Raw genomic sequence first — 25,701 nt, 5'->3', positions numbered from 1 at the left:
TTTAATATAGCCTCTGTTTACGAAGCAAAATTGTCCTCCCATCGTTTCTGCTGATAAGGTTTATATAAATGCACCTTCACATAAGTTTGGAATTTTTATTGATTTTGGATCAAATATAAACATTTCAGTGAAGGAATGTATATGGTGTCTTCAAAGTCTGTTAAAATCAGAGAGAATGGCAGGATATAGGGAATGATAAAACATATTAAGCCAGTTAGACCAGTATTAGTTTTATGGCAGTCATTAGATGTTTAAATTGGTGTAACAATAGATGTATTTGACAAATTTAGTTTGACTATTCAGATGATACTGTTTTAATCAGCAAGACTCCACTAGATTTATACGTAAATCTTGCTTAACCCTTAAACGCAGAAGTGGTATTTAAAAATCGTCTCCCGTATGCCGGCGACGTTCGCGAGTGAGTGCCGAAGCGGAAAAATCTTTTATTTTTAAAATCACAGCACGCTTAGTTTTCAAGATTGAGAGTTCATTTTTGGCTCCTTTTTTCGTCATTGCCTGAAGTTTAGAATGCAACCATCAGAAATGAAAAAAAATATCATTATTATATATAAATATTGGGATATATGACAGCGCGAAAAAAAATTTCATATATAATTGTATACAGATCGCGCTGTGAGCAAAACGGTTAAAGCTAACGAGTTAATTTTTTTCGTTGTATTGTACTCTAAATTCGATCATTTTGGTATATAACACATTGTAAAACAATCAAGGCAACACAGAGAAAATATTATCACAAAAAGATGCATGAATTCGTAACTCGTGGACATAAAAAAAAGCTGTTTTCAAAAATTCACCATAAATTGAAATAGTGCTAGAGACTTCTTGTTTGTTGCAAAATGAAGGAAATTGATTGAATATTACTAGACTGTAAGTGTTGTAGCTTACAATTGCAGTTTTCGACCATTCGGTCGAGTTAAAGTTGACCGAAGGACGAATTTTTTCTATATCGTTATTTATATGAAAATATTTCAAAACTGATAAAAGCTACAACCATAGGTTGTTTTCTTGTTGTATTCTACATGAAATTGTGCACATTTTCATATATAAAACTTTATGTAATGGCTAATTTAAAATGGTGCAAACATTACGACAATCGGACGAAAAAATGTATATTAATTTTTCGGAAGAGTTACCGCGCGGACGTAAGGAAAAAGTTTGTTATTTTATTGTAGTGTCTTACCGAACAATTATAGAACAATTATAGAGCCGTGATTTCCACGAGCGGCAGGATACTAAATTCAAATTTAGCGCGTCGGCGTCGCCAACACTGGTGGTGATGACGTCATCTCCCCCCACTCGTGGGAGAACCATGTGTACAACTGCCCAGGTGAATCCAATTCTTTTCCTGCCGGCGTCGGTGAACATCGGTGGTCGGTGCGGTTGGATGACTTTGCTTCGCTTTTTTCTTGTGGATTTGATCTTCGGAATTGGTGAAGTACTCTTTTTTGGCGTTGTTGTTATTTTGCTTTTTATTTAGGCGTTGCCATGTCGGATTCTAGTCCGTCGGGAGTTAGGTTTTGCATCTCAGGATGTAAAACTAGATTATCCAAGTTAGAGTATGATTCTCACACTAAATGTGTTAAGTGTAGGGGACAGGTTTGTTCAGCAGATCGAACATGTAACGAGTGTAGTGATTGGACTGATTCTCAATGGAAGTTTTTTAGTTCATACTCGGAGAAATTAGCTAAAGACAGAATTAGAAAAGCAGCGCTTAGGGAAAGTAGACTTAGCTCTGCTTCGTCTTGCGATGCATCTGTTCCTTCTGTTTCTCCTCAAATTGTTATGTCTCCTTTAACTACACCTCCTATTCCTCCTACTAATCCCACTTCTCCGGCTTCCCGTGTAGTTTCTTCCGACACCATTGCCAGTCTGGAATCGAGGTTAGATCAGAAATTTTTCGGTACTAGCGAATACGGTTTTTGCAACTTGGTAATTCAGTTAAGACGTTTTTTGGAGAAAGCGGCTTTCAGTAAGAGTGTAGTTGAGGGTGCGTCTGTCTGTCCTGACACGTCTCCTAGACAAAGGTCACTGTCCAGCTCCCCCGCACCGGGGAGAAGACATACCGGAAGTCCAAGGGAGTCGATCGGATTTGCCCACAGACAGGCGCCTCTCTTGTTGAGCCTGTTGCGCCTCAACAGGGCTCGGTTAAGCGTTGGAAAGGTGTTGCGGTCAGACGCCTTTCAAATGATTCAAGCGATTCGTCTCCGGTCGCACGGCGCTCTTGGCGAGATTCGCCCGTTTCGCGTCCCTTAAACGAGGCGTTCAGGCGCCGATTCTTCGCCTCCTCCAGTCAAGCGGTATAATAGGAGCCTGAGAGTAGGGTTGCGCCTCTGCCGTTAGCGGCTCGTTCGTCGCCTCAATCTGTGCCTTTTTCGGCTCCATCTACTAGTAGAGATTGTGGTTTTAGCGCTGTAGCTAGCAGTTTCTAAGGGTGTTTCTTTAGGCGCTTTTTCGTCTGTTACGCCTGATGCGCCTGTTTCGCCTCGAATTTCGGCGGCTCCAAGCGAGGCGCAAGTAGTTTTTCCGCCTCCTGCTGAACATTTAGGCTCTTCCAAGCCTACGTTAACTGTTTTTGATTCGTCTCTGGCGCCTTTGCGCAAGCAGTTAGAGATGTTAACCAACTGATGAATGAGTCCAAGGGTGGTTCGAAACCTTCAGATCAGGTTGTAGTTCCGTCTACTTCTTCGGCGGTATCGGAGAATGAAGAAGAAGTAGAGGAGGAGGATTCACATCACCTCTCGTGTTATTCACGTCTCCTTAGATTTCTTCTGGTATCTTATCCAGATTATTTTGAGAAAGCGGCTCCGCGCTCCCCAACTTCGACTTTTTTGATGAGGAGGAAAACTTCAGACCCTCTCCTCCCAAAACTTGTTCTATCTAAAGCGGTTAGACATTCGTTGAAAGAGACGGAGAAATGGATGTCTATGAAAAGAGACTTAGGGAAGGCTCTTTTTGCTTACCCTCCCTCTAAGTTGCTTCGTAAGAGGTATAGGTTTTATGTAACTGGGGAAGCTCCTTCTCTGGGAGTTTCTGCCTCCTCCCAGGGAGACTTCTCCAGTTTAATCGACTCCTCTAGAAGATCTGCTTTCGCTGCAGCGAAAGTTTTTCTTTACAGCGCCTGAGTTGGACCACGTTGTAAAGAATCAATTTAAACTTTTGGAAGTCTTTGAGCTTCCTTGATTGGACTATTGGCGCTTTAGCGGCCAAGATCGAAGACTGTCCTTCTCTTTCTCAGGAGTTAGCGGAGGATTGGATTGGTGTTCTGTCCTGTGCGGACAAATCCATTAGGGATGGATGTGATGAGTTAGCTTCGCTCATCGCCTTTGGTACCCTTAAGAAAAGGCAACTTTGGTGCTCCTTTGCTTCTAAAAGGGTTACGTCCCAACAGAAGTCTGCTCTCTTGTTTGCTCCTTTTGTGAAAGATAACCTCTTTCCAGACGATGTAGTGTTGTCAATTTCGTCTGCGCTAGATAAGAAATCTACTTCGGATTTACTGGCACAGTCTACTAAGAGACCTAAAGCTCCTGTGGAGACTGTTCCTTCGGTTTCTCCTCTGGCCCAAGCGCCTTTTCGAGGGAGAAAACCCAAGCGCTTCTTTCGGCCGAAGTCGAATTTGCGACCTCAGTCTAAGGCCTCGGCCAAGGTTAACAAACCTTCCAAATGAAAGCTCGGTTCTTCATGCACCAGTGGGAGCCAGGCTGGCTGGCTCTGTTTTGGGAGGAATGGGAAAAACAGAGGAGCAGAAGCCTGGGTAGTGCAAGTACTCAAGTTCGGCTATCGTATTCCTCTCGTTTCACCTCCCTCGCTCTCACCTGTGCCAATTCCATTCCAGGCATACTCTCCGGGCTCAGACAAATTTCTGGCGCTAGCCGCAGAAGTGGAAGCGCTTGTTCTCAAAGAAGCGGATAGAACAGATAGAAGGGGATTTTCCTCCAGGCTTTTACAATTGCCTTTTTGTAGTTCCCAAGTCATCAGGGGGCTGGAGGCCGGTTTTGGATGTGAGCGCCCTGAACTTGCATGTCCAGAAAACAAAATTTCATATGGAGACCACTCGGTCGGTTCTGGAGTCCATCAGACAGGGGGATTGGATGTCTCTCTGGACATGCAAGACGCTTATTTTCACATTCCGATACATCGCGAATCTCGGAAGTACCTAAGGTTCATGTTCGAAGGCAACCGGTGTTTCAGTTTCGGGCGCTTTGCTTCGGACTAGCGACCGCTCCTCAAGTTTTCACCAGGGTTCTATCCCCGATAGGAAGCTGGCTGCACATATTAGGAGTAAGAATCTCCCTCTATCTGGACGATTGGCTTCTCCGGTCGGAATCAGAGAGTCGGGGGGGGGTGCATGAAGGACCTTGGAACAACTCTGGATCTTGCCAGAAAGTTAGGAATTATGGTCAAACAAACAGAAGTCCCAGTTGGTTCCATCTCAGAGCATCCTTTATTTTGGGGATGATTCTGAATGCTCAAGTTTTTCGGGCTTTTCTGTCCCCGAAGAGGGTCCAAGGCTGTCTGGAGACAGTTCAGGAGTTCTTGGACAAAAAGGTAAGTTTCTGCCAATCAGTGGATGAGGCTCCTGGGCAAATTGACGTCAGTGGAGAAATTGTGACGTTGGAAGACTGCACATGAGACCTCTGCAGTTTTTTCCTGAGAGCCTCTTGGTGCAGGAAGACACAACCATACTCGATTACCTTTCCTGTCACAGATCAAATAAAAGAGGACCTAAGGTGGTGGCTCTCTCGAGCAAGGTTGGAAGAAGGGTTAGATTTACGACCCATCCTCCCGAACCTACAGTTCTTTTCCGACGCATCGGACACAGGTTGGGGAGCCCTACTGGGAAATCAACGGACTTCAGGAGCTTGGTCGGAGAAGGAGAAGAAAGTTCCACATAAATGTAAAGGAACTGTTAGCAATTTTCTTGGGGCTCAGACAGTTTCGGAGCTTAGTAGAAGGTCGAGTAGTGGCAGTGCATTCCGACAACTCCACGGCTCTCTCGTACGTGCGGAAACAGGGGGGGACTCAGTCTTTCTCTCTGTACGAAGTAGCCAAGGATCTCCTCCTGTGGTCAAACGAAGCGAAGGTTCAGCTAGTCCCGAGATTTGTTCCGGGAAAGATGAACGTCCTGGCGGACGAGTTAAGTCGTCAACAGCAAGTGTTACCTCTGGAGTGGACTTTGGACAACAAGATTTGTCAGAAACTTTGGCGCCTTTGGGGACGACCGTCAATAGACCGTTCGCGACATCAAGGAACAACCGTCTTCCTCTCTTTTGTTCTCCAGTCCCAAGATCCTCTAGCTTGGTCGGTGGACGCAATGCTGTTGGATTGGTCGGGTCTGGAAGCTTATGCATTCCCTCCGTTCGGTCTAATAAGAGAGGTGCTGAACAAGTTCATGTCGCACAGCAATGTAACGCTAACGTTAATCGCTCCCTTTTGGCCCAGGAAAGAGTGGTTCCCGGACCTTCTCCAGTTGTTAGTAGACTTCCCCAGACTTCTTCCTCCAGAGAAGTGGCTTCTCAAACAACCTCACTTCAAGAGGTTCCACCAAAACTTGTCCGCTCTAGCTCTGACAGGGTTCAGACTGTCCGGAATCTTGTCAGAGCGAAAGGATTTTCAAGAAGCGCTGGCAGAAGCTATCGCTCGTTGTAGGAGAGAGTCTTCTAACAAACTCTATCAAGGGAAGTGGAGAATCTTCAGAGAGTGGTGTAGAAGTGCTAAAGTCTCTACTTCTGACCTCTTTAACAGAAATAGCAGATTTTCTTCTAGTTTCTTAGGAACTCTAAGAAACTAGCTCCTTCGACGATCAGAGGGATATAGAGCCATGCTCTCTTCGGTTTTTCGACATCGAGGTTTGGATATTTCCTCCAATTCAGATCTGTCGGACCTCATTAGAAGTGTTCGTGAACTACCTCGGTGATAAGATTAGTGTGAAAATAGTAGGATAAAGCGTCTTCTAAGTTAGTTTAAACCACGTGTAATACTGAAATCAACAAGATGGGCAAGTAAGTTCAAACTGCCGGAGAAAAGGTGGCGTAATTTAGCTTGCTTGGCAGATTCGCAATACGATGAGGTAGCTGGAAGGGAACTGGCATTTCTCATCTATGAAATCAGCAACAGTCCTAACCAAAAAGATACAAAAGCATTCATAGATATATTAGAAGGATATAATCCTTCAAACTGGAACAAATCTAATGAAAATATCTTGAAAATAATTGAAGAAGTTCCAAATAAAATCCAAGTGGTCAAGAGACTCATAAAGAAAATATACATAAACCAGCATATTCCGACAAAGAAAATGAATAAGGTGAATCTTGTGAATATCCTAATTGATGCATTAGGAAAAAGAATGCCAAAAGCATGCAAACTGTGTAAGGTCTGGTATAGCATAGTCAGTCCACAAAACCTAATCAGAAAATGTGCTGCATGCAACATTCCGACCATCCACAGTGTGCTGAGGTAATGCAAGATTTGAGAAAAGATACAAGAATTTTTTGAATTCAACATGTTCTATCATGGATAGACAATGTTATTAAATCAAGATTGAATGTACAAATAGTTGAGGATGAAGAAGAAGAGGAAGAGGAAGAGGAAGAGGAAGAAGAAAAAGAAGAAGAGGAAAACGGAAGAGAAGTAAACAAAAATGAAATGACAGAAAAAATTAGGAAAACAAAGAACAAGATAAAAGTATGGATGCAGAGATACTCATTGATACTACATATGAGGCAATAAAGCAGCATACCTACGAAGAAATAAATTACGATATGACAACAGAAAAGCAAATCCGAAGAGGCTCTACCCAGATCTACACAATGACGGGGAAAAGAGGGAAAAAAATAGACAAGAAAGACAAAATCTGCAACCTTTTGAAAAGAGGGAATTGCAGATTTGGAGAAAGATGTTATTACAAACATCCTAAGGTATGTCAAAACTATGAAATATGGTAAATGCATACTTAGATGGCTATGGGGATGATTGCAGAGATCTTGCATCCAAAATATATGTAAAAACCTAAAAGAAGGAAAAGGATGTAAGTTCGACAAAAAATGCAAATATCTGCACCCTGTAGCCATGATCATAATCAAATAAATAACCAACCAAGTATAAAATCCAAAGTAAGAAAGAAACAAATAAAGAGAGAAATCAAGAATATCAGGTAAAAGAGAAAAGCAAACCACCAATGAGATATGCAGAGGTGTCAGCAAAAAATTTCAAAGCATCTGCTCCGAAATTCTACTCAATAGATAATAACTGTATTTATTATGCAAGAGGATATTGCAGAAACGGAGAAAATTGCAGATTCAGACACAAAATGAATAATTATGATGAAGGAAGATCAAATATTATGGAAAAGTTGGATTTTTTAATGTCAGAATTTCTGAAATGAAAAAAGAACAACATACCAGAACAGGAAAGAGACATGGGAAAATCCTTATTACTACCAATATTAAATGAAGGAGAAAACACGCAAACCATCATAGTGATGAATGCGCAGGGTTTAGTTTACGAGTAACTCAAAAAGAAAAATAGAGTACTTAGAAGAACTAACCCAAAATGAAAAGAAAAGTATATATAATGATATAACGTGAAACCTGGTATTCCAAGACGACCTGGGAATGATGATCAAATAAAAGGGTTCCAAACTTATAGATCAGATAGAAAAAATAGGAATCAAGGGGGAACCGCAATATATGGGAAAGACAAAAAACAAGGAAAAATATATGAGAAATATAGTAACTCAGAATGTGAACTAATAGCGGTAGAATTTGAATCTGAAAAATTGATGAACATAGTAATATATAGACCTCCTAATACTAAAGAGTTTGACTTAATAATTGAAAAATTGGATGATATATGTAGAAATCACAAGGACTGGACTATTCTCCTATCTGGTGACTTCAACTTTCCTTTCGTAGAATGGAAAGAACGAATAGGAGACTGTGGTTGTACTTATACATATAAAAAAGAGAGTAATAGTAGTGCAGAAGATAAGAGGCAATTCGAAAAGCTATTAGATATGCTACTAGTAGAATACAACATTCAACAAATAAATCACCTGCCAACAAGAAAGGAAAATACTTTAGACTAGTATTTGTGAACGAGATGAATTATGTTAAAGAAATAATAGTTTATAATGCGAGTATTTCAGATCATAATGTCATAGAATTAACAGTTCATTCCAAAGCAAGTGAAAATAGAGATAAGCAAGAAATGAAAAAGTGGGAAGGATATGGAAATACAACTTCTACAGTAAAATATAAAATGGTCAGAAATTAATGAAGAATTAAACAAAGATTGGATAACATTTTCGTAAGTGATAACAAATAAAGACATAAGGGTAAATACGGAGATATTATACAAAATATTGGAGAAAATAGTGGATAAATATACCACCGAAGAAGAAAAGTAAACATCATCATGCATACCAAGAGACAGAAGGATCTTGTTCCAGAAAATCAGAAAGTGGAAAAAAGGTCTTGCAAAGAAAAAATGCATGGAAAGTTATAGAACTAAAAGTAAGATAGAAAATGCAGAACAAAAGATTATACAATCAAAAGAAAATGAAAAACGGGACTTGGAAGAAAAAACCCTATTAAATATCAAGCAAAAACCCCAAACTATTATACTCATATGCGAAGAAGATGAATAAAAGAAGAATAGAATAGGCCCTCTGAGAATTGAAGGAGATTAACGAATGAAAAAAAGGAAATTTGCAACATACTGGCAGAACGATATAAGAGAGAATTCACCCTAGAATAGATAATGAAGATAATGATATAGAAGTAAGGGACGAAAATAGTGAATATTTAGCTGACATAGAAAGTAATGAAGCTGATATTGTGCAGGCAATTAATGAAATTAAAATGGAGCTGCTGCAGGGCCGGATGGAGTCCCTGCTATTTTGTTAAAGAAAGTAGTTCATTCTATCGCAAAGCCACTTGCAATATTATTAAGACAAAGTGTAGATACAGGCAAGATTTATGATGAGCACAAATTAGCATATATCACCCCTACTTTCAAAAGTGGATCAAGACTAGAGGCAAGTAATTATAGGCTGTGAGTCTAACATCACATATTATGAAAGTGTATGAAAGGGTAATGAAGAAAAATATTATGAAACATTTAATAAAAAATAATTTGTTTAATATAGGACAACATGGTTTCATACCCGGAAAAAGTACACAAACCCAACTGTTAGTCCACCGTGAGAACATATTCAAAAATATGAAAAGCGGAAATGAAACAGATGTGGTTTATCTAGACTTTGCAAAGCTTTTGACAAAGTAGACCTATATATTAGCAAAGAAAATTAGAAAACACAATATCGTAGATAAAGTAGGAAGATGGTTAAAAGAATTTTTACACAACAGAAAACAGATAGTTATTGCAAACGATGAGAAATCGGATGAAACCAAGGTAATATCCGGTGTGCCACAAGGTACGGTGCTAGCTGCAATATTGTTTGTTATTATGATTGAAGACATAGACAGTAATGTTAAGGATTCGGTAGTGAGTAGTTTCCGCTGATGACACAAGAATAAGTAGAGAAATTACTTGATGAAGATAGGAACGCTCTACAAAGAGACCTTAACAAAGTATATGATTGGGCAGAGGTAAATAGGATGGTATTTAACTCTGATAAATTTGAATCAATAAATTATGGAGACAGAGAAGGAAAGCTATATGCATATAGGGGACCTAATAATGAGACAATCACAAATAAGGAGCAGTTAAAGACCTTGGTGTGATGATGAATAGGAACATGTTATGCAATGATCAAATAGCCATTCTGTTGGCAAAATGTAAAGCAAAAATGGGAATGTTGTTACGGCACTTCAAACAAGAAAAGCTGAACACATGATTATGCTTTATAAAACATATGTTCGTAGTCCACTTGAATATTGCAATATGATATGGTACCCACACTATCAAAAGGATATTGCACAAATAGAGAGTGTACAAAGGTCCTTTACAGCTAGAATAGAAGAAGTTAAGGACCTAGACTACTGGGAAAGACTACAATCCTTAAAATTATATAGTCCTAGAAAGGAGAAGAAGAACGCTACATGATAATTCAGGCATGGAAACAGATAGAAGGAATAACAGAAAATATCATGGAACTAAAAATATCAGAAAGAGCAAGCAGAGGTAGATTAATAGTGCCCAAAACTATACCAGGAAAAATTAAGGAAAAGCACACAGAACATTAATCCACTACGCACCAGCATCGATAATGCAGCGTCTATTCATGCGTTGCCAGCTCATCTGAGGAATATATCAGGAGTGAGCGTAGATGTGTTTAAGAATAAGCTCGACAAATATCTAAACTGCATCCCAGACCATCCAAGATTGGAAGATGCAAAATATACCGGAAGATGTCTAGCAACTCTCTGGTAGACATTAGAGGCGCCTCACACTGAGGGACCTGGGGCAACCCGAACGAACTGTAAGGTCTGTAAGGTAAGGTCTTTCGAAACCACTAAGCTCCCGCAAGATACAGTGGCTTGGAACTTAGATGTGGTGCTTAAGTTCCTCATGGGGCCACCGTTTGAGCCTTTGAAGTCGGCTTCACTCAGGAACTTGACTAAGAAGGCACTCTTTCTTATTGCACTAGCTTCTGCTAAGCGTGTCAGCGAATTGCACGCTATAGACAAAAGAGTCGGTTTCTCTCAAGGCAATGCTGTATTTTTTCGTTTCTTTGACCTTTCTAGCCAAAATGAGAATCCTTCTATCCTTGGCCGAGGAGTTTTGTGGTAAGGAACTTATCTGATTTGGTTGGACATGAGGAGGAAGAAAGGCTCTTATGTCCAGTCAGGGCTATTAAGCAGTATCTGTTTGCCACTAAGGGTATTAGAGGACAATCTTCTAAGCTCTGGGCCTCGGTTCAAAATCCCTCTCGTCCTCTTTCTAAGAATGCTATATCGTTCTTTATTAGAGAGCTTATCAGGGAAGCTCACTCGCAGTCCGAGAACGACAATCTTTCCGTTCTGAGAGTTAAAGCTCACGAGGTTAGAGCAGTGGCAACTTCTTTAGCATTCAGAAAGAATTTATCTTTAGCTTCGATTCTTCAGAGCACGTTCTGGAGATCGAATTCGGTTTTTGCGAGTCATTATCTCAAAGAGATAGAAACGGTTTTCGAGAATTGTAAAACGTTAGGTCCGGTGGCGGTTTCTGGCATGGTGTTGGGAGAAACGGCACAGGGGTCGTCACCTCTATGCTAACTTTTTACCTTGAATAGGTTGTCGAGTTCAAGGGAAGCTGGGGGTACTGAGTACCTGGGATACTCACCAGTCTGTTAGGTCAGATTTTACAATGGTTGGGTATATATGTTTTTAAATCTGGTGTTGGTGACAAATGTTTTGTATGATTGAATTTCTGGTCTTAGCCCAGGGCAAGGGCAATCTTTGTTGTTACTATCCTCCGTCAGTCAGCCTTGACTCGCTTGAACTACGGAAGGATTCCACTCCTGTAGAGGCTAACTTTGGTCAAATTCCAATTCCTCTACAATAGTAAGAAGAGCACCGACCAGAGGCAGTAACAGTCTGCTGTAGCTCTCTTACAAGGTAAGGTACAACAGACACCTTGAGTGTTTACTGGTATTGCAATAAATGTAACCATTTAAAAATACTAGTGGTCCACTGAATCCCACCTTCCCATAAATGTGTAATCAGCTCTATAATTGTTCGGTAAGACACTACAATAAAAATGAAATTTTCATTATTAAAATGAAGTTTTATTGTATACTTACCGAACAATTATGATTATACCCACCCTCCTCCCCTTAGGTGGACGGACGGGCAGAAAGAATTGGATTCACCTGGGCAGTTGTACCTGGTTCTCCCGCGAGTGGAGGGAGATGACGTCATCACCACCAGTGTTGGCGACGCCGACGCGCTAAATTTGAATTTAGTATCCTGCCGCTCGTGGAAATCACGGCTCTATAATTGTTCGGTAAGTATACAATAAAACTTCATTTTGTTCATGAAACTTACCTGTCAGATATATATATAGCTGTATTTTTCCGAATCCGACAGAAATTTAAACACTTACGACACACGCAGTGGGAGTCAGGTGGTTAGTACCCATTCCCGCCGCTGGGAGGCGGGTATCAGGAATCATTCCCATTTTTCTATTCATAATTTTTCTGTCGCCGGTGCTGAAAACACCTGTTTTCAGTACCTCCGTCTTAGGATTTTGGAAACTTCATTGCCGCTAAGTATCCTAATTGTCTTTTGATTTATTCACTTGGATTTGTGGCTAGGCATACGCTATCTTAAATTGATTTGAATTTGATTCATTTTTGCATAAAAATATCTGAATCTAGTTAGGCTAGTTTCAGACGGGGTTGTCTGCAAAGGTAGGGTGTGGCTACCGAAAGCTTCGGTAGATTCGCACTTGGTATGTACGAGGGGTATGGGTCTTGCTTCTTTGTTGAGATTTGTCATGTAAGGAGTGTGAGACTTTGTCTATTCCGTAAGGAAGACGTATGATTCGTATGTACGCAATTAATCAGTAAACATGTCTAATTCCGTAAGGAAGACGGATGATTCGTATGTACGCAATTAATCAGTAACAAAAGTCAGGGTAGTGAACCTGCTGACCTTCCTGTAGACTTTATTTTGCATAACCCTGTAGTATGGCCTACGGGCTATGTATATGTCTACGAGAGGTGCTCGCTCTCCTTCATTGCTGTGAAGTGCTACTTCTGTAATTGTTATTCCTAACCCTGCAGTGTTGCCTTGGGGCCCTAAGCAGTGTCTGTAGAGAAATTGCCCTTTCTCTGATACTCCTTCGATTCGTAACTTAGAATCGAAAGTGCTTGCTTTAGAGAGTAAAAGTGAAGTGCAGAAGTGCAGTGATACCCCTTGTGTAGTGGAGGGTGCGTCAGATCGGCCTCGTTTCGCCTCTAGGCCGGGACCTCTGCTTGACTCCCAGAACGAGGGAGAGAGCATGTCGAAAGCCGAAGGAGGGTTACGAGGAACCCCCACCGATCTGGCGTGCCTTCGGCAGTTTTCTGATGAAATCCCCTAGACTGCCTAAGTGCGTGCACGTGCACGAATCCTGAAGGATTGCTTCTCGTCCTCCGAAGCGTCCTCCCCGCGCAGGGGTTGGAGCTTTCGGATGGACTCGCGCCCTCTAAATAGAAGCTTTATAGAAGAGGACGCTTCACGTCCTCTCTCTCTCTCTCGTTATGCGTTTCAGTGAGAAGTAAGAAGGCGAACGTCGCCTGAACTCGTGTCCGTCTTTCCACCGAGAAATACGTAAGATAAGTCATAGTAGCAGGACCCTTTTGAGAGCGGACGCCCGGGACGCTCGGATGGACTCCAGGCGCGCGCGGGTGCACGCCAAGTGCGCGCCATGTGTGACGCCAAATGTGCGCGCCAGTGGACGCCGGGGGAGACGTTGCGCGCCAGTGTGAAGTCCGCACGACGCTCCCAGTGGACGCCGAGCGTGCACCAGCGCACGCCAGGTGTGTCGCCTGGCTGAACGTTTCTGTTGAACTCTTCAAGCTCTTGTTTCAGATTTCTTGGGCTTAAACTTAATTTTTACCTCTACCTTCGATGATACCTTCTACCTCACCTGCAAAGAATGTGAAGTAGGCAGTGCTTCGGAGGAAGCTTAAAGGGAACAGACAACTTCTTCTTCGAAACCCAAGAGGTCTCTGTCAATTAATATTGCTTTTCGCATAGGTGGATGGAGTTAAGGAAAGCTCAAGGGAAGTTCTCGTTTGCACTACCGCAAGCTTTGCCTTTCTGCCAATAAATTTAAGTTGCCACTACCGCAGTCAAGACTTTGCGATAAGGCAGTTACGGGTTATAAAGGCTCGATGTCCTGCACGTCAGGACTCTCGGCAACGTTCAGTAGGATTCTTGCAAAGGCACTCATCAAAAGTACGCTCTTCAGGATAGAGCAAGACAGGACTTCCTTTGCCATACTGCCAATAAATTTTAAGCTTTAGCAGGCATTAGTTGTGATACGGGAGAGGAAGCTGGTTGGAGAGTTTCTTCCTCTTCCCAGGATAATTTTGCCAGCTTTTTAGCCCATCTGAAAGGGCTTTTCAGATGATAGATTTTGTTAGTTCCTAGTCGGGACTACGCTGCCGAATTGAACATCGTCGTTCTACCTGACCGTAAGCCCAGTCTCTTAACAGGATTCTTGCCCCTTCCTCGTTTGAGACGGGAATCGAAAATAAAAATGCTCGACTTCCTGGATTACGTTTTGTCAATTCAGAGACTTTCCCCCATTGACAATATACTATCGTTTTGTCAAGTAAGTGGGTATCCTCTCATTGACAAAATATCTCTTTGTCCCGTAAATGGGTTAGTTCTCATTGACAAACATCTCATTAACTTGATATTGCGTAAGCGAATAAGCTCTTATTGACCAAGATTCGGGAGAGCTCTCATTCGTCATTCGCAGACTCGTACAAGAAATAGACTTGTAGACTACGTCAATGAACCCTTATGTCCAATAACATAAGAAGCTTGAGCTGACTGCTTCGATTCTCCTAATTTTGGTTCATGAAACTTGCCTGTCAGATATGTATGTAGCTGTATTTCCGAATTCAGCTATATATATGTCTGCCATGTAAGTAATGAACAAACTTTTTGTGATATAATTTTCATATTTTGCCTTGCGTTATTTTATTTCTGGTGGTTCCAAGTCATATACGCTTGCTGTAGTTACCTCTTCGGATGGCAACCGAGAGGTCTATGGTCCATTTAGGACATTTTAATCGTTACTCCCTGCAGCCTTCCAGGAGTTTCCGATTTATCTTTTACCGTTGTATGGTAGTGTTCTGACGACACAAACGCATCTATATATTTAGCGTTTTCTGTTTCGCTTAAATATACCAGCTTGAGAGTCTCTTTATGCTAAAAATAACGGACCTTTTTCTTCATAGAATAGGGTAGCTGGCAACCCAGGCATAAAGTTAAGAGACGACGATGACGGACGATCGTGAAGCTGCTGCTGTCACTGTCCTCACTCCAAACGAGCCAGTACCCAGCTCGTTCGCTGTCATGCGCTGTAGGTTACGTCTCTCTCCTCCGCGGGATTGACTGACTAACCGTATCTCTGTGCTGGCAGTTACGTCTCCTCTCTCTCCTGTCGGGATTGACTGGACCTAACTTGTATCCTCTGCCCTACAATCACGGACTTAGCCTAAGATTGAGGGGATTTCTTACATGAATGAATAAACATTGCATTCGTTTGGCCTTAATATGTCCTACAGAGATATCTTACTCCTTTCGGTGCTCGTTACCGCACGGTATGGAGGACTACGAGTCTACCACAACATTGCACTATTATATGCTCTCTTGCTTAGGCAAAGCGCAGCCTTATTAGGGAAGTAAACATACTGTGTGAGGGAATGGATGAGCTTGCTGGGGACCATTTCCTTCCTAAAGAAGTTTTGTTTCCCTGAATAGACTGCAATTCAGACCTCTACAGTTTTTTCCTACCGGGAAACTGAAATTTTATTAAAGATCTAGGAATGATTTCTGAACATCTCTCGGTGCGCTAAGTATCTCTTGAGGTGATAGAAAGAAGGTGCCCGGACATCTGGAGAGGGTTTCAGATGTCCTGGATCATAATCTGAAAGAAGTGAAGGCAATTCAGTCGTCCCCTCCAGTCCTCGAAACGAGTTTTTGGAACCATGGTCCATATCAAACTCTGATCTTCCACAGCTCTCTCATATCTTAGGAAGTATCTTCTCTCGGTCCCGGTTCGGGTTTACGAAGTAAGAGCCTATTATAACAAGGCGTAGAATGGAACGATCCTCTAGAGGTTCGTTACAGGATTGCAAAAGTCCGTACGAATCGTCTCGATCGAAGGCAGCAACTACTGACATTCCGAGTGGAATCTTTCTTTAGAAGTATGTTGAGAGTGTGAGACTTTAGGGGACGTCCTTTCATTCATCTCTTCGCTAGGTTGAGGACGAAGAGGCTTCTTCTTCTCTGCTCCCTTATTCTCGATCCGGGAGCGGTAACATTAAACGCCATCCTATGATATTGAACGGGGATGGATGTTTAGTCTCTTTTCCCCTTTTTCAATCGCTTAGGAAATGTAATAAGATGATTTATATCATCACAGGGAGCGACAATGACGCTAATCGCCCCATGTTGGCCTTCAAGATCCTAGATTCACAGAGGTCACGTCCTTCCAAGGACCTTTTCGAGAGAGTCGGTCTCCTTTAACACGAAAGGTACCTATAACCTCTCCGCTCTGAGTCTGACTACGTTCAGACTATCGAGATTTTGACAGCATAAGATTGCAGTCTTCCCTTTCCGTTTGAAGAATGGGATAAGCTGGCAGTCACAACTATTAAAGAATACGCAAATATGTTTGTGACGGCCTTTGGGCTCAGAGATTTGCTCTGTCAAACAACAAAGCCCTTCACGATCTTTGAGTTCTGTGAAATCTCGAAACTCGCTCACCATCTACTTTTTGTCTCACTGTTTTCTCGGAGTCAGACACTCGTGCGAGATCAGGAGACATATTACAGTAGCCCTGAGTTTCTTGTTGACGAAGTCGGTTGCGTTTTATACACCCCCGATGATCGTTTAACATGAGACCAGGTTGGACTGTCAGGCATTCGTCCTTCGGGACTGAATCGCCTTTTTGCTCCTCGCTCCTTTCTCCTGGCACCAGAAGCTCGAGTCAGGAGTGGCTCAGGAGTTGATTCGCTAACGACGTTGGGTTGCGTTTGATACACCCCCCAAGGTTTGCTTAGCTTGAATCGCCCAGGCAGTCCGGACACTCATCCTTCAGCGAAGAATAGTGCTTTATGTTCTTCAGGGTACAGCCTTGCTGTCCTTGATTCGTCTGACTGGTCAACTGGTTGGTCACCTGACGTTAGTACACGACGAACTGACGTGCATGTCCAGATCGAAGCTTTCAATATGGAAACTAGGATAGTCTGAAGTTCTTGATGTCAAAGCATTCGAACATCTCCTACCTGTTAACTTCTTGCATGTGATCAGGAAGGCTTTTTTCTAACCACCCTAGATACGACAAAGAGGGTTAGTGAGATTTTAAGCCATCGTCACAAGTTTTGGCTTTGAGAAGAACAAGGCGGTGTGCTCTCTAAGCTTTTCGTTATGGCCTAAGAATGGAAACCCGTTTTGTCCTTGGGCCAGAGGAGCTTGGAAGCAAGGATGGCACAAGTTAGTGGGCAGGAGCCAGAGAGAGTCCTGTGCCCTGTCAGGTCTCTCAAGTTTTATCTACATAAAACTCAAGAAAGTCGAAGTCGTACGGACAATCTGCAGTGTTCCGAAAAGACCAGACTTGCCCATATCGAAGAACACCCTTGCTTTATTGTTAAGGAGTTCTTTCAAAAAAAAAAAAAGCTCCTTCTTTGTGTTTGCGCAAAGATTTGAAATCTTTGATTTGAATGCTCACGAGGTGCGCGGCCTCGGAAGCATTTCAACAGAGCATGGCACTCAGCAACATCCTGAGTACCATGTTTTAGCGAAGCAACTCTGTGTTCAATTCACACTACCCTGCGAGATGTGAAGATGGCATATGAGATGCTGCTCGCTAGGGTCCATACGTGTCTGCAGACACAATCTTGGGGGCAAGAAGTACCACTCATCCTATCCTGTAGAAAATGGTTAGGAAGAGCTCTTAATTTAGTAGTTGAGTCGCCGACAACGGTGACTTCTTAACTCTTAAGCCTTAGTTAACACACCTTAACTTTGGCTAGGTGGGTCAGGTGGTGTGTATATTTTTATATATATATTTATTTTTACTTCTTAGCCCTCATGGTTTGGTCATATGGTCTAGTCACGTCGTGGTCTCGCGTGTTGACAGATCATCTGGAGTGCACCAGCTATATAGGTCTCTACCTCGCTGGCAACTCTGGTAGCACAAGCAGACTTACGCGCAGTAACCACGAAGTCAGCTATGCTAACAGGTAAGGGGAATCAAGATATCAATTATCCTGCATATATATGTTTCCTAAAATCTTCTATTCTGTCTACTCCCACCACCAAAGGTGGGATTCAGCTATATGATATATTCCTGACCGGTAAGTTTCATGAAAACAAAAATGATATTGTAATGATACAATTAAGTTTGTTCATACTTACCTGGCAGATATATATAAATCAAGTTACCCACCCACCCACCTCCCCTCAGGAGACAGTGGAAATAAAAATTATGAATAGAAAATGGGAATGATTCCTGATACCCGCCTCCAGCCGGCGGGAATGGGTACTAAACCACCTGACTCCCACTGCGTTGTGTCGTAAGTGTTTAAATTTCTGTCGGATTCGGAAAAATACAGCTATATATAATATCCTGCCAGGTAAGTATGAACAAACTTTAATTGTATTCGTTACAATATCATTTTAATAATGAAAATTTCATTTGTTTATAAATTCAACCATAAATTGAAAATTATTTGTGGCTAGAGACTTTCAATTTGTTGCAATATAAAGGTAAATTATTGAATATTACTAGAATGTAATAGTTTTTTAGCTTACAATTGCGTTTTTTTTTTTTTTCGACCATTTCGGTCGAGTCAAAGTTGACGGAAGGTTGAAATTTTGGCACTTATTGTTATATATATATGAAAATATTTCAAACTGATAAAAGCTACAAACCATGGGTTGTTTTTTGTTGTATTCTACATAAAATTGTGCCACATTTTCATATATAAAACTTTATGTAACGGTAATTTAAAATGGTGCAAACATTACGACAATCGGACAAAAAAATTTCTGATCTTTTTTGTTTTTAAGAGTTACCACGGTCGTAAGGACTTTTCTTTTAAAATTCCCCATAAATCAAAATATTGTGCTAGCGACTTTCAATTTGTTGCAAAATAAAGGTAAATAATTGAATATTATCAGAATGTAAGAGTTTTAGCTTACAATTGCGTTTTTTTACCATTTTGGCTGCGTCAAAGTTGACCGAAGGTTGATATTTTCGCACATCGATATTTATATGAAAATATTTCAAAACTGATAGCTACAACCATGGTTTTGTTTTTTAGTTGGTATTGTACATGAAATCGGCACATTTCATATGTAAGACTTTATGTAACGGCTAATTTAAAATGGTGCAAACATTACAACAATCGGACGACAAAATTTTTGATTTTTCGGAAGAGTTACTGCGAACGGAAGTAAGGAAAAAGTTTTTTCATAAATTCACCATAAATCGAAATATTGTGCTAGAGACTTCCAATTTGTTGCAAAATGAAGGTTAATGATTGAATATTACTAGAATATAAGAGTTTTAGCTTACAATTGCGTTTTTCGATCGTTTTGGTAGAGTCAAAGTTGACTGATGGTTGAAATTTTGGCACTTATCGTTATTAAATGAAAATATTTCAAAATTGATAAAAGCTGCAAACATGAGTGGTTTTTAGTTGTATTCTACATTAAATTGCACACATTTTCATTTATATAACGATTGTAAACAACAAGGCCTTGGTCCGTGAGCTCCCAGCATCCCCCAAGATGCGTGATTCATAAGCTTTCGCCTAGTAGGCCTATAACAAAATATTTTTCCGCAAATTTTTTAATAAAACCTTTTTTTATATCGACGTACAATACGTCCAATCGGCACCCAACAGACAATTTATATCGACGTTTAATACGTCCAATCGGCGTTAAAGGGTTAATAGATTGCATCCTATATGAGCGAGGGGGATCCCATAATAATAATTAGAAAAAGAGTATGTAATAAGGAATAGATCATTCAGAGGGATGAAATAGCATTAGATGGGGAAAGAATCAGGTGGTTGAATCTTTCGAATATTTTGGAACAGTTGACAGGCTGAATAAGATTAGGAAATTGAGTGAAATTGTATGAAAAGGTAACTAGTATTATTTGTATTATTACAGGGACATGAATTAGTATAGTATGAATGTGAAACTACATCTGAAAAATTTTGCCAATTTGAAAACAAAGCTGTGAGCAAAATTACAAAAGTTTCACATAATTCCTGGGAGAATGGTATATGGTAATATCAGCTGGGTTCCTGTGGGTGCCAAAAGAGTTGGAAGAACCAGACATTTTCGCATGAAGACTATGAGAAGGGAGGCTGGAAATTTGTGGAAGACAAATTACGGGAAAGATTTGAGTGGTAGAATTTCAGGGAAGCTGTTTGTTTAACACAAAAAGTTTATATGAAATTGGCATTTTGTCATTTTTCTATGACACTTGCAGTGTAAAAATTGAACTTGGGTCCAGCAGGTAAAATTTTAATTTTACTTAACATTACTTTTGAATATTGTTACAACTAATGGCGCTCGTATTTCAGGACTTTTTGATATGGATGGAATGGTTGAAGCCAGTGTGATGCCTTCACAAGGAGCCTATCATTCAGATGAAGAGGACACTGATGGTAAGCATGTGGGATTATGATATCAAGTGCATTGCTCTATAGGATTGTAAATTATGGTCATGTAATCACTGCGTAGATGTTCTGAGAAATACTGACTATATTTTTTATTTGGATTTTGATTTCTTTCTTTTTCATAAAGTTGATAACATGCTTATTATAAATGTTTATTTGATGCAAATTTAATTAAGTTCTTTATACATAAATAATTTTTATGATGAAATATGATGTATAGTCTCTGTAAATATACTAGAGGATAAAGTATGAACACTGTCTTCCTTGTGTGCTCAAGCCATTGTGTAGCTATCATACTTCCACTTTGCAAAGAACTTGGCTTGCATTGTTAACTCAGTGTTGTTAACTCTTGTTGACCAGTAGTTTATAAGTCTCGACAGTACTGTGGTGTTTGTCTTATTCTGTCGTCAGCTTTCACGATTTTTCTGATAGTATTGTATTAACAAGGTTAGATGCCACATACACTCATCTGTTGTGTGCGCTTTTGCCAAGACTGACGTGGTGGCGTAGGTGCGTGGTCCTTGACCACTCTTCACCCGATATACACACGTGTTGCCTGATCTCACAAGATTCCTTGCTTTCATCTACGATTTAACCGGATCCAGCTAGGCGCTAGAAATTATCCTTATCCTATTGTTAAGACTGAAGGTTTGTAGCTATGAAAAATACAAATTGTTTAAGAAAATTTGTCACTTTTTCCAGTACCTCGTCTGTACTTACTTTTTTGCCTGCTGTCTTTTGTGCCTTCTTACTGATTGGCTTCCTGCCATTGTTCAAACCAATAGACATCTTCGCTACAAGGTTCAACAGAAAGCTGAAGGTCTACTGTTCAGTGGTCCCAGATCCGTTCGCTGGGGCGGAGGACTCCCTTCGGCATACTTTGGACATCCTGGAAGTTTGTGCCTTTCCTCTGTTCTGCCTGACCTGTCATGTCCTATACAGAGTATTGAGTTCCAAGACTCTCAGGATGACCCTAGTAGCTCCTTTGTGGCCCCAAGCAGAGTGGTTCCTGGGTCTTTTATCTCTTCTCTTGGCAGTACCGAGAGATTCCACCTTAGCACAACTGTCTCTGCCATCCTCATGTGGAGAGGTACCACCAGTCAGTAGGATCTTTATCTCTTCATTTTTGAAGTCTCCAGTATCTCTTTCGGGGGAGAGATCCTTCTAGCGACTGATGTCCCGTTACCTCAGATCTTCGTTAGCCGCATATAAGGGCAAATAAGCCGTCTGCTGTGATTGGTGTTGTTGACAGGATTTCTCTCAACTCAGAATTTTTATTCAGTAGATAATGATCTTCTTGATCTTTCTCAGAACAAAGAAATTCTTTCTGTTTCTGATGTCAGTGGCTACAGGGCTGCTTATGATTACAGGCAGTCCCGCTTACGATGGGTTTGGCTTACAACGTTCCGAGGTTACATTGCTTTTCAATTATATTTATCAGAAATTATTTCCAGCTTTACGAGGCATGTTCCAGGGTTACGATGCTTACAACGCTGATCTGGCTGAAGAAATATGACTCCCTAAATGAAAAATAATCAATATTTGAAGTTTTTTTTATGAAAAATGCAATAAGAATGCAGTTACTATGTTTTAAATGCACCCAAAGCATTAAAGTAAGGTTTTCTTTGGGTTTTTGACGGTGTTCCGGCTTACGATGATTTTTGGCTTACAACGCGTCTCAAGCAGAACCCCGTCGTAACCCGGGGGGAACTGCCTGTAGTTCTTTATCTGAAAGACGTGGACGTCACTTCATCCTTGGGATTCTGTATGTGGTTCAAGAGCTTTGAGCAGTCTTGTTCACATAGGAAACTCAAACTTCCTTTGTGGGACCTTACTCTGGTGCTGAATAGACTTCACTAGAGCTCCATTTAGAGCCCTGGCATCAATCATCAATTGACTTTGAAAATTGTTTTCCTTTTGTCCTAGGCTTCCTCAGAAAGAGTTGGAGAGCTCCATGGTCAGGATTATGACATAAACACACAAGGGCTTAGGGGTCAGCAGCTTTTGAATTTGTCCTGGAATTCGTGGCTAAGACCCAAAATCCCCTCGGTTTCCAATGACAGATTTGCTTAGTTTTTTCCTGGCCCTTCCGTTATGTAGCTTGTTACTATCGACCCTCAAGATTTTAGTTAATGCTTTGGACCCTGTCAGAGCACTGCATTGTGATCTAAAAAGATCTTGTCAGCTAGAGCATTGGTGAGGTAGACTTCTTGGTAGCACAAACCAGGCCAAGAAGAGGTGTCCTACCTTTTCGTTTAGCTGCATGAGGTGACTAGGCAAGCCTACTCCTCATTGTCAAGTTATAGCACCGACACTGTACGTGCCAGAAGCACATAATATCAGAGGAATAAGTTTCTTCCTGACTTCACTTTTTTCTTCTACCTGAAGGGTATTGCCTACAGGTCCTTGGACACTTTTTCCTTGGCTCCAGTGGTGATTGTTCAACAAGCGTAGCTCATCCAGTGCCCCTGGCAAGACAGTTAGTATCTTGCCTAAGATGATAATGTGGAGGAGGGAATAAGTGAAATGACTGGTCTCTTTTCTTTCCTTTTTTCCTTTCTTCAATACCTATGGACATTTTGAAGAATAGACACATCATACGCTGCAACTGGCTTGATGCAGGTGAGCGTTCCAGTCATACTGGTAAAGCTCTCTGATATGTTCCATACAACATACAAATCTGCTTCTCAGTAGCTTCAACTCCTCTCTCCAGCAAGGGGAGTGAGGAGTTGTGACAAACCCATTTCATGAGGCTTACATGATTTGTTGCTTGAACAGTTAAAGTTTGCTTGGACTTCCATTTATGCAATGAATCTGGACATGTTGCATTTTATTTAAATCCAGTGGACTGGTTGTTAGATATCCACATATCTAACATCTCAAAGGCTTAGATCCTCTTCTTTAGAATTCTCATTTCTAAGTAGAATGATAGGTGTGCCGAACCTCCAGTCTGTTCAGGATTCTCATACCTCCCTCCAAGTGTGAGTCTATCCTAATGTTAAGACCTTTGGTTAGCACTTAAAGCACTGTGACTTTACTCTGGAGGTAAAAAACTTGAGATTCATATACAGAATATGTATACAGTGGGCCCCCGTATTCGCGTTCTCCAGATTCGCAGACTCACTGATTCGCGGATTTTTATCTGGACCATATCTACCCATTATTTGCAGTGAATTCGCCTATTCGCGGGATTTTCCGACGATAAATAATCACTAATTAGTGTATTTTGATGTTATTTTCATGCCTAAATACATTTTTAAGATACAGAAATGATTTAGTTATTTTAAAATACGTTTTGTTCATGAAACTTACCTGTCAGATATATATATAGCTGTATTTTCTGAAGTCGACAGAATTTTAAAAACTTCCGACACACGCAGTGGTCGGCCAGGTGGTTAGTACCCATTCCCGCCGCTGGGAGGCGGGTATCAGGAACCATTCCCATTTTCTATTCATAATTTTTCTGTCGCCGGTGCTGAAAACACCTGTTTTCAGTACCTCCGTCTTAGGATTTTTGGAAACTTCATTGCTGCTAAGTATCCTAATTGTCTTTTGATTTATTTACTTGGATTTGTGGCTAGGCATACGCTATCTTAAATTGATTTGAATTTGATTCATTTTTGTTCTTAAAATATCTGAATCTAGTTAGGCTAGTTTCAGACGGGGTTGTCTGCAAAGAGAGGGTGTGACTACCGAAAGCTTCGGTAGATCCGCACTTGGTATGTACGAGGGGGTATGGGTCTTCCTTCTTTGTGAGATTTGTCATGTAAGGAGTGTGAGACTTTGTCCTATTCCGTAAGGAAGACGTATGATTCGTATGTACGCAATTAATCAGTAAACATGTCTAATTCCGTAAGGAAGACGTATGATTCGTATGTACGCAATTAATCAGTACAAAGTCAGGGTAGTGAACCTGCTAACCTTCCTGTAGACTTTATTTTGCCTAACCCTGTAGTATGGCCTACGGGCTATGAATATGTCTACGAGAGGTGCTCGCTCTTCTTCATTGCTGTGAAGTGCTACTCTGTAATTGTTACTCCTAACCCTGCAGTATTGCCTTCGGGCCCTAAGCAGTGTCTGTAGAGGAATTGCCCGTTTCTCTTATACTCTTTCGATTCGTAACTTAGAATCGAAAGTGCTTGCTTTAGAGAGTAAAAGTGAAGTGCAGAAGTGCAGTGATACCCCTTGTGTAGTGGAGGGTGCGTCAGATCGGCCTCGTTTCGCCTCTAGGCCTGGACCTCTGCTTGACTCCCAGGACCTGGGGAGGGAGCATGTCGAAAGCGAAGGAGGGTTTACAAGGAACCCCCACCGATCTGGCGTGCCTTCGGCAGTTACTGATGAAAATCCCCAGACTGCCAAAGTGCGTGCGTGTGCACGAATCCTGAAAGTTTGCTTCTCGTCTCCGAAGCGTCCTCTCCGTGTAGGGGTTGGAGCTTTCGGAAGGACTCGCGCCCTCTAAATAGAAGCTTTATAGAAGAGGACGCTTCACGTCCTCTCTCTCTCTCGTTATGCGTTTCAGTGAGAAGTAAGAAGGCGAACGTCGCCTGAACTCGTGTCCGTCTTTCCACGAGAAATACGTAAAAGAAGTCATAGTAGCAGGAAGCTTTTGAGAGCGGACAGCCTGGGACGCTCGGATGACTCCAGGCGCGCGCGAGTGCACGCCAAGCGCGCTCCGTGCGCGCCAGTGGAACGCCGAGCGCGCTCCAGACTCGACGCGCTCCATGGACGCCGAGCGCGCTCCAGACGCCGAGCGCGCTCCGTGGACGCCGAGCGTGCACCAGACGCACGCGACGGTGAGTGTCGCCTGGCTGAACGTTTCTGTTGAACTCTTCAAGCTCTTGTTTCAGATTTGGGCCTAAAGAATTTTTACCTCTACCTTCGGTGTACCTTCTACCTCACCTGCTAATGTGAAGTAGGCAGTGCTTCGGAGAAAGCTTAAGTGAACAGACAACTTCTTCTTCGAAACCCAGCAAGACACTCGGGTTTCGTGAATTCAAGAGGTCTCTGTCAATTAATATTGCTTTTCGCATAGGTGGATGGAGTTAAGGAAGATCTCGTTTGCTCTACCGCAACCTTTGCCATTCTGCCAATAAATTTAAGTTGCCACTACCGCAGTCAAGACTTTGCGCTAAGGCAGTTACGGGTTATGTAAGGCTCGATGTCCTGCACGTCAGGACTCTCGGCAACGTTCAGTAGGATTCTTGCAAAGGCACTCATCAAAAGGACGCTCTTCAGGAAAGCGCAAGACAGGACTTCCTTTGCCATACTGCCAATAATTTAAGCTTTAGCAGGCATTAGTTGTGATACGGGAGAGG

The 25,701-nt window shown here is 41.6% G+C and overlaps 1 protein-coding gene across 1 annotated transcript in view; it reads left to right on the top strand.

The window, feature by feature from the left end:
• LOC135205498 (uncharacterized) overlaps nt 1-25,701 on the top strand; it is a 95,785-nt gene that overhangs the window by 35,950 nt on the left and 34,134 nt on the right. Inside the window, exon 8 of the mRNA XM_064236222.1 lies at nt 20,291-20,374. Within this exon, the coding sequence (XP_064092292.1) occupies nt 20,291-20,374 (84 nt within the window). The remainder of the gene's footprint in view (nt 1-20,290; nt 20,375-25,701) is intronic.

Source organism: Macrobrachium nipponense, chromosome 24 (genome assembly GCF_015104395.2).
Source record: "Macrobrachium nipponense isolate FS-2020 chromosome 24, ASM1510439v2, whole genome shotgun sequence".
Classification (NCBI taxonomy): domain Eukaryota; kingdom Metazoa; phylum Arthropoda; class Malacostraca; order Decapoda; family Palaemonidae; genus Macrobrachium; species Macrobrachium nipponense.
Note: the sequence above shows the minus strand (reverse complement) of the source record. Positions and strands in the feature narration are given on the sequence as shown.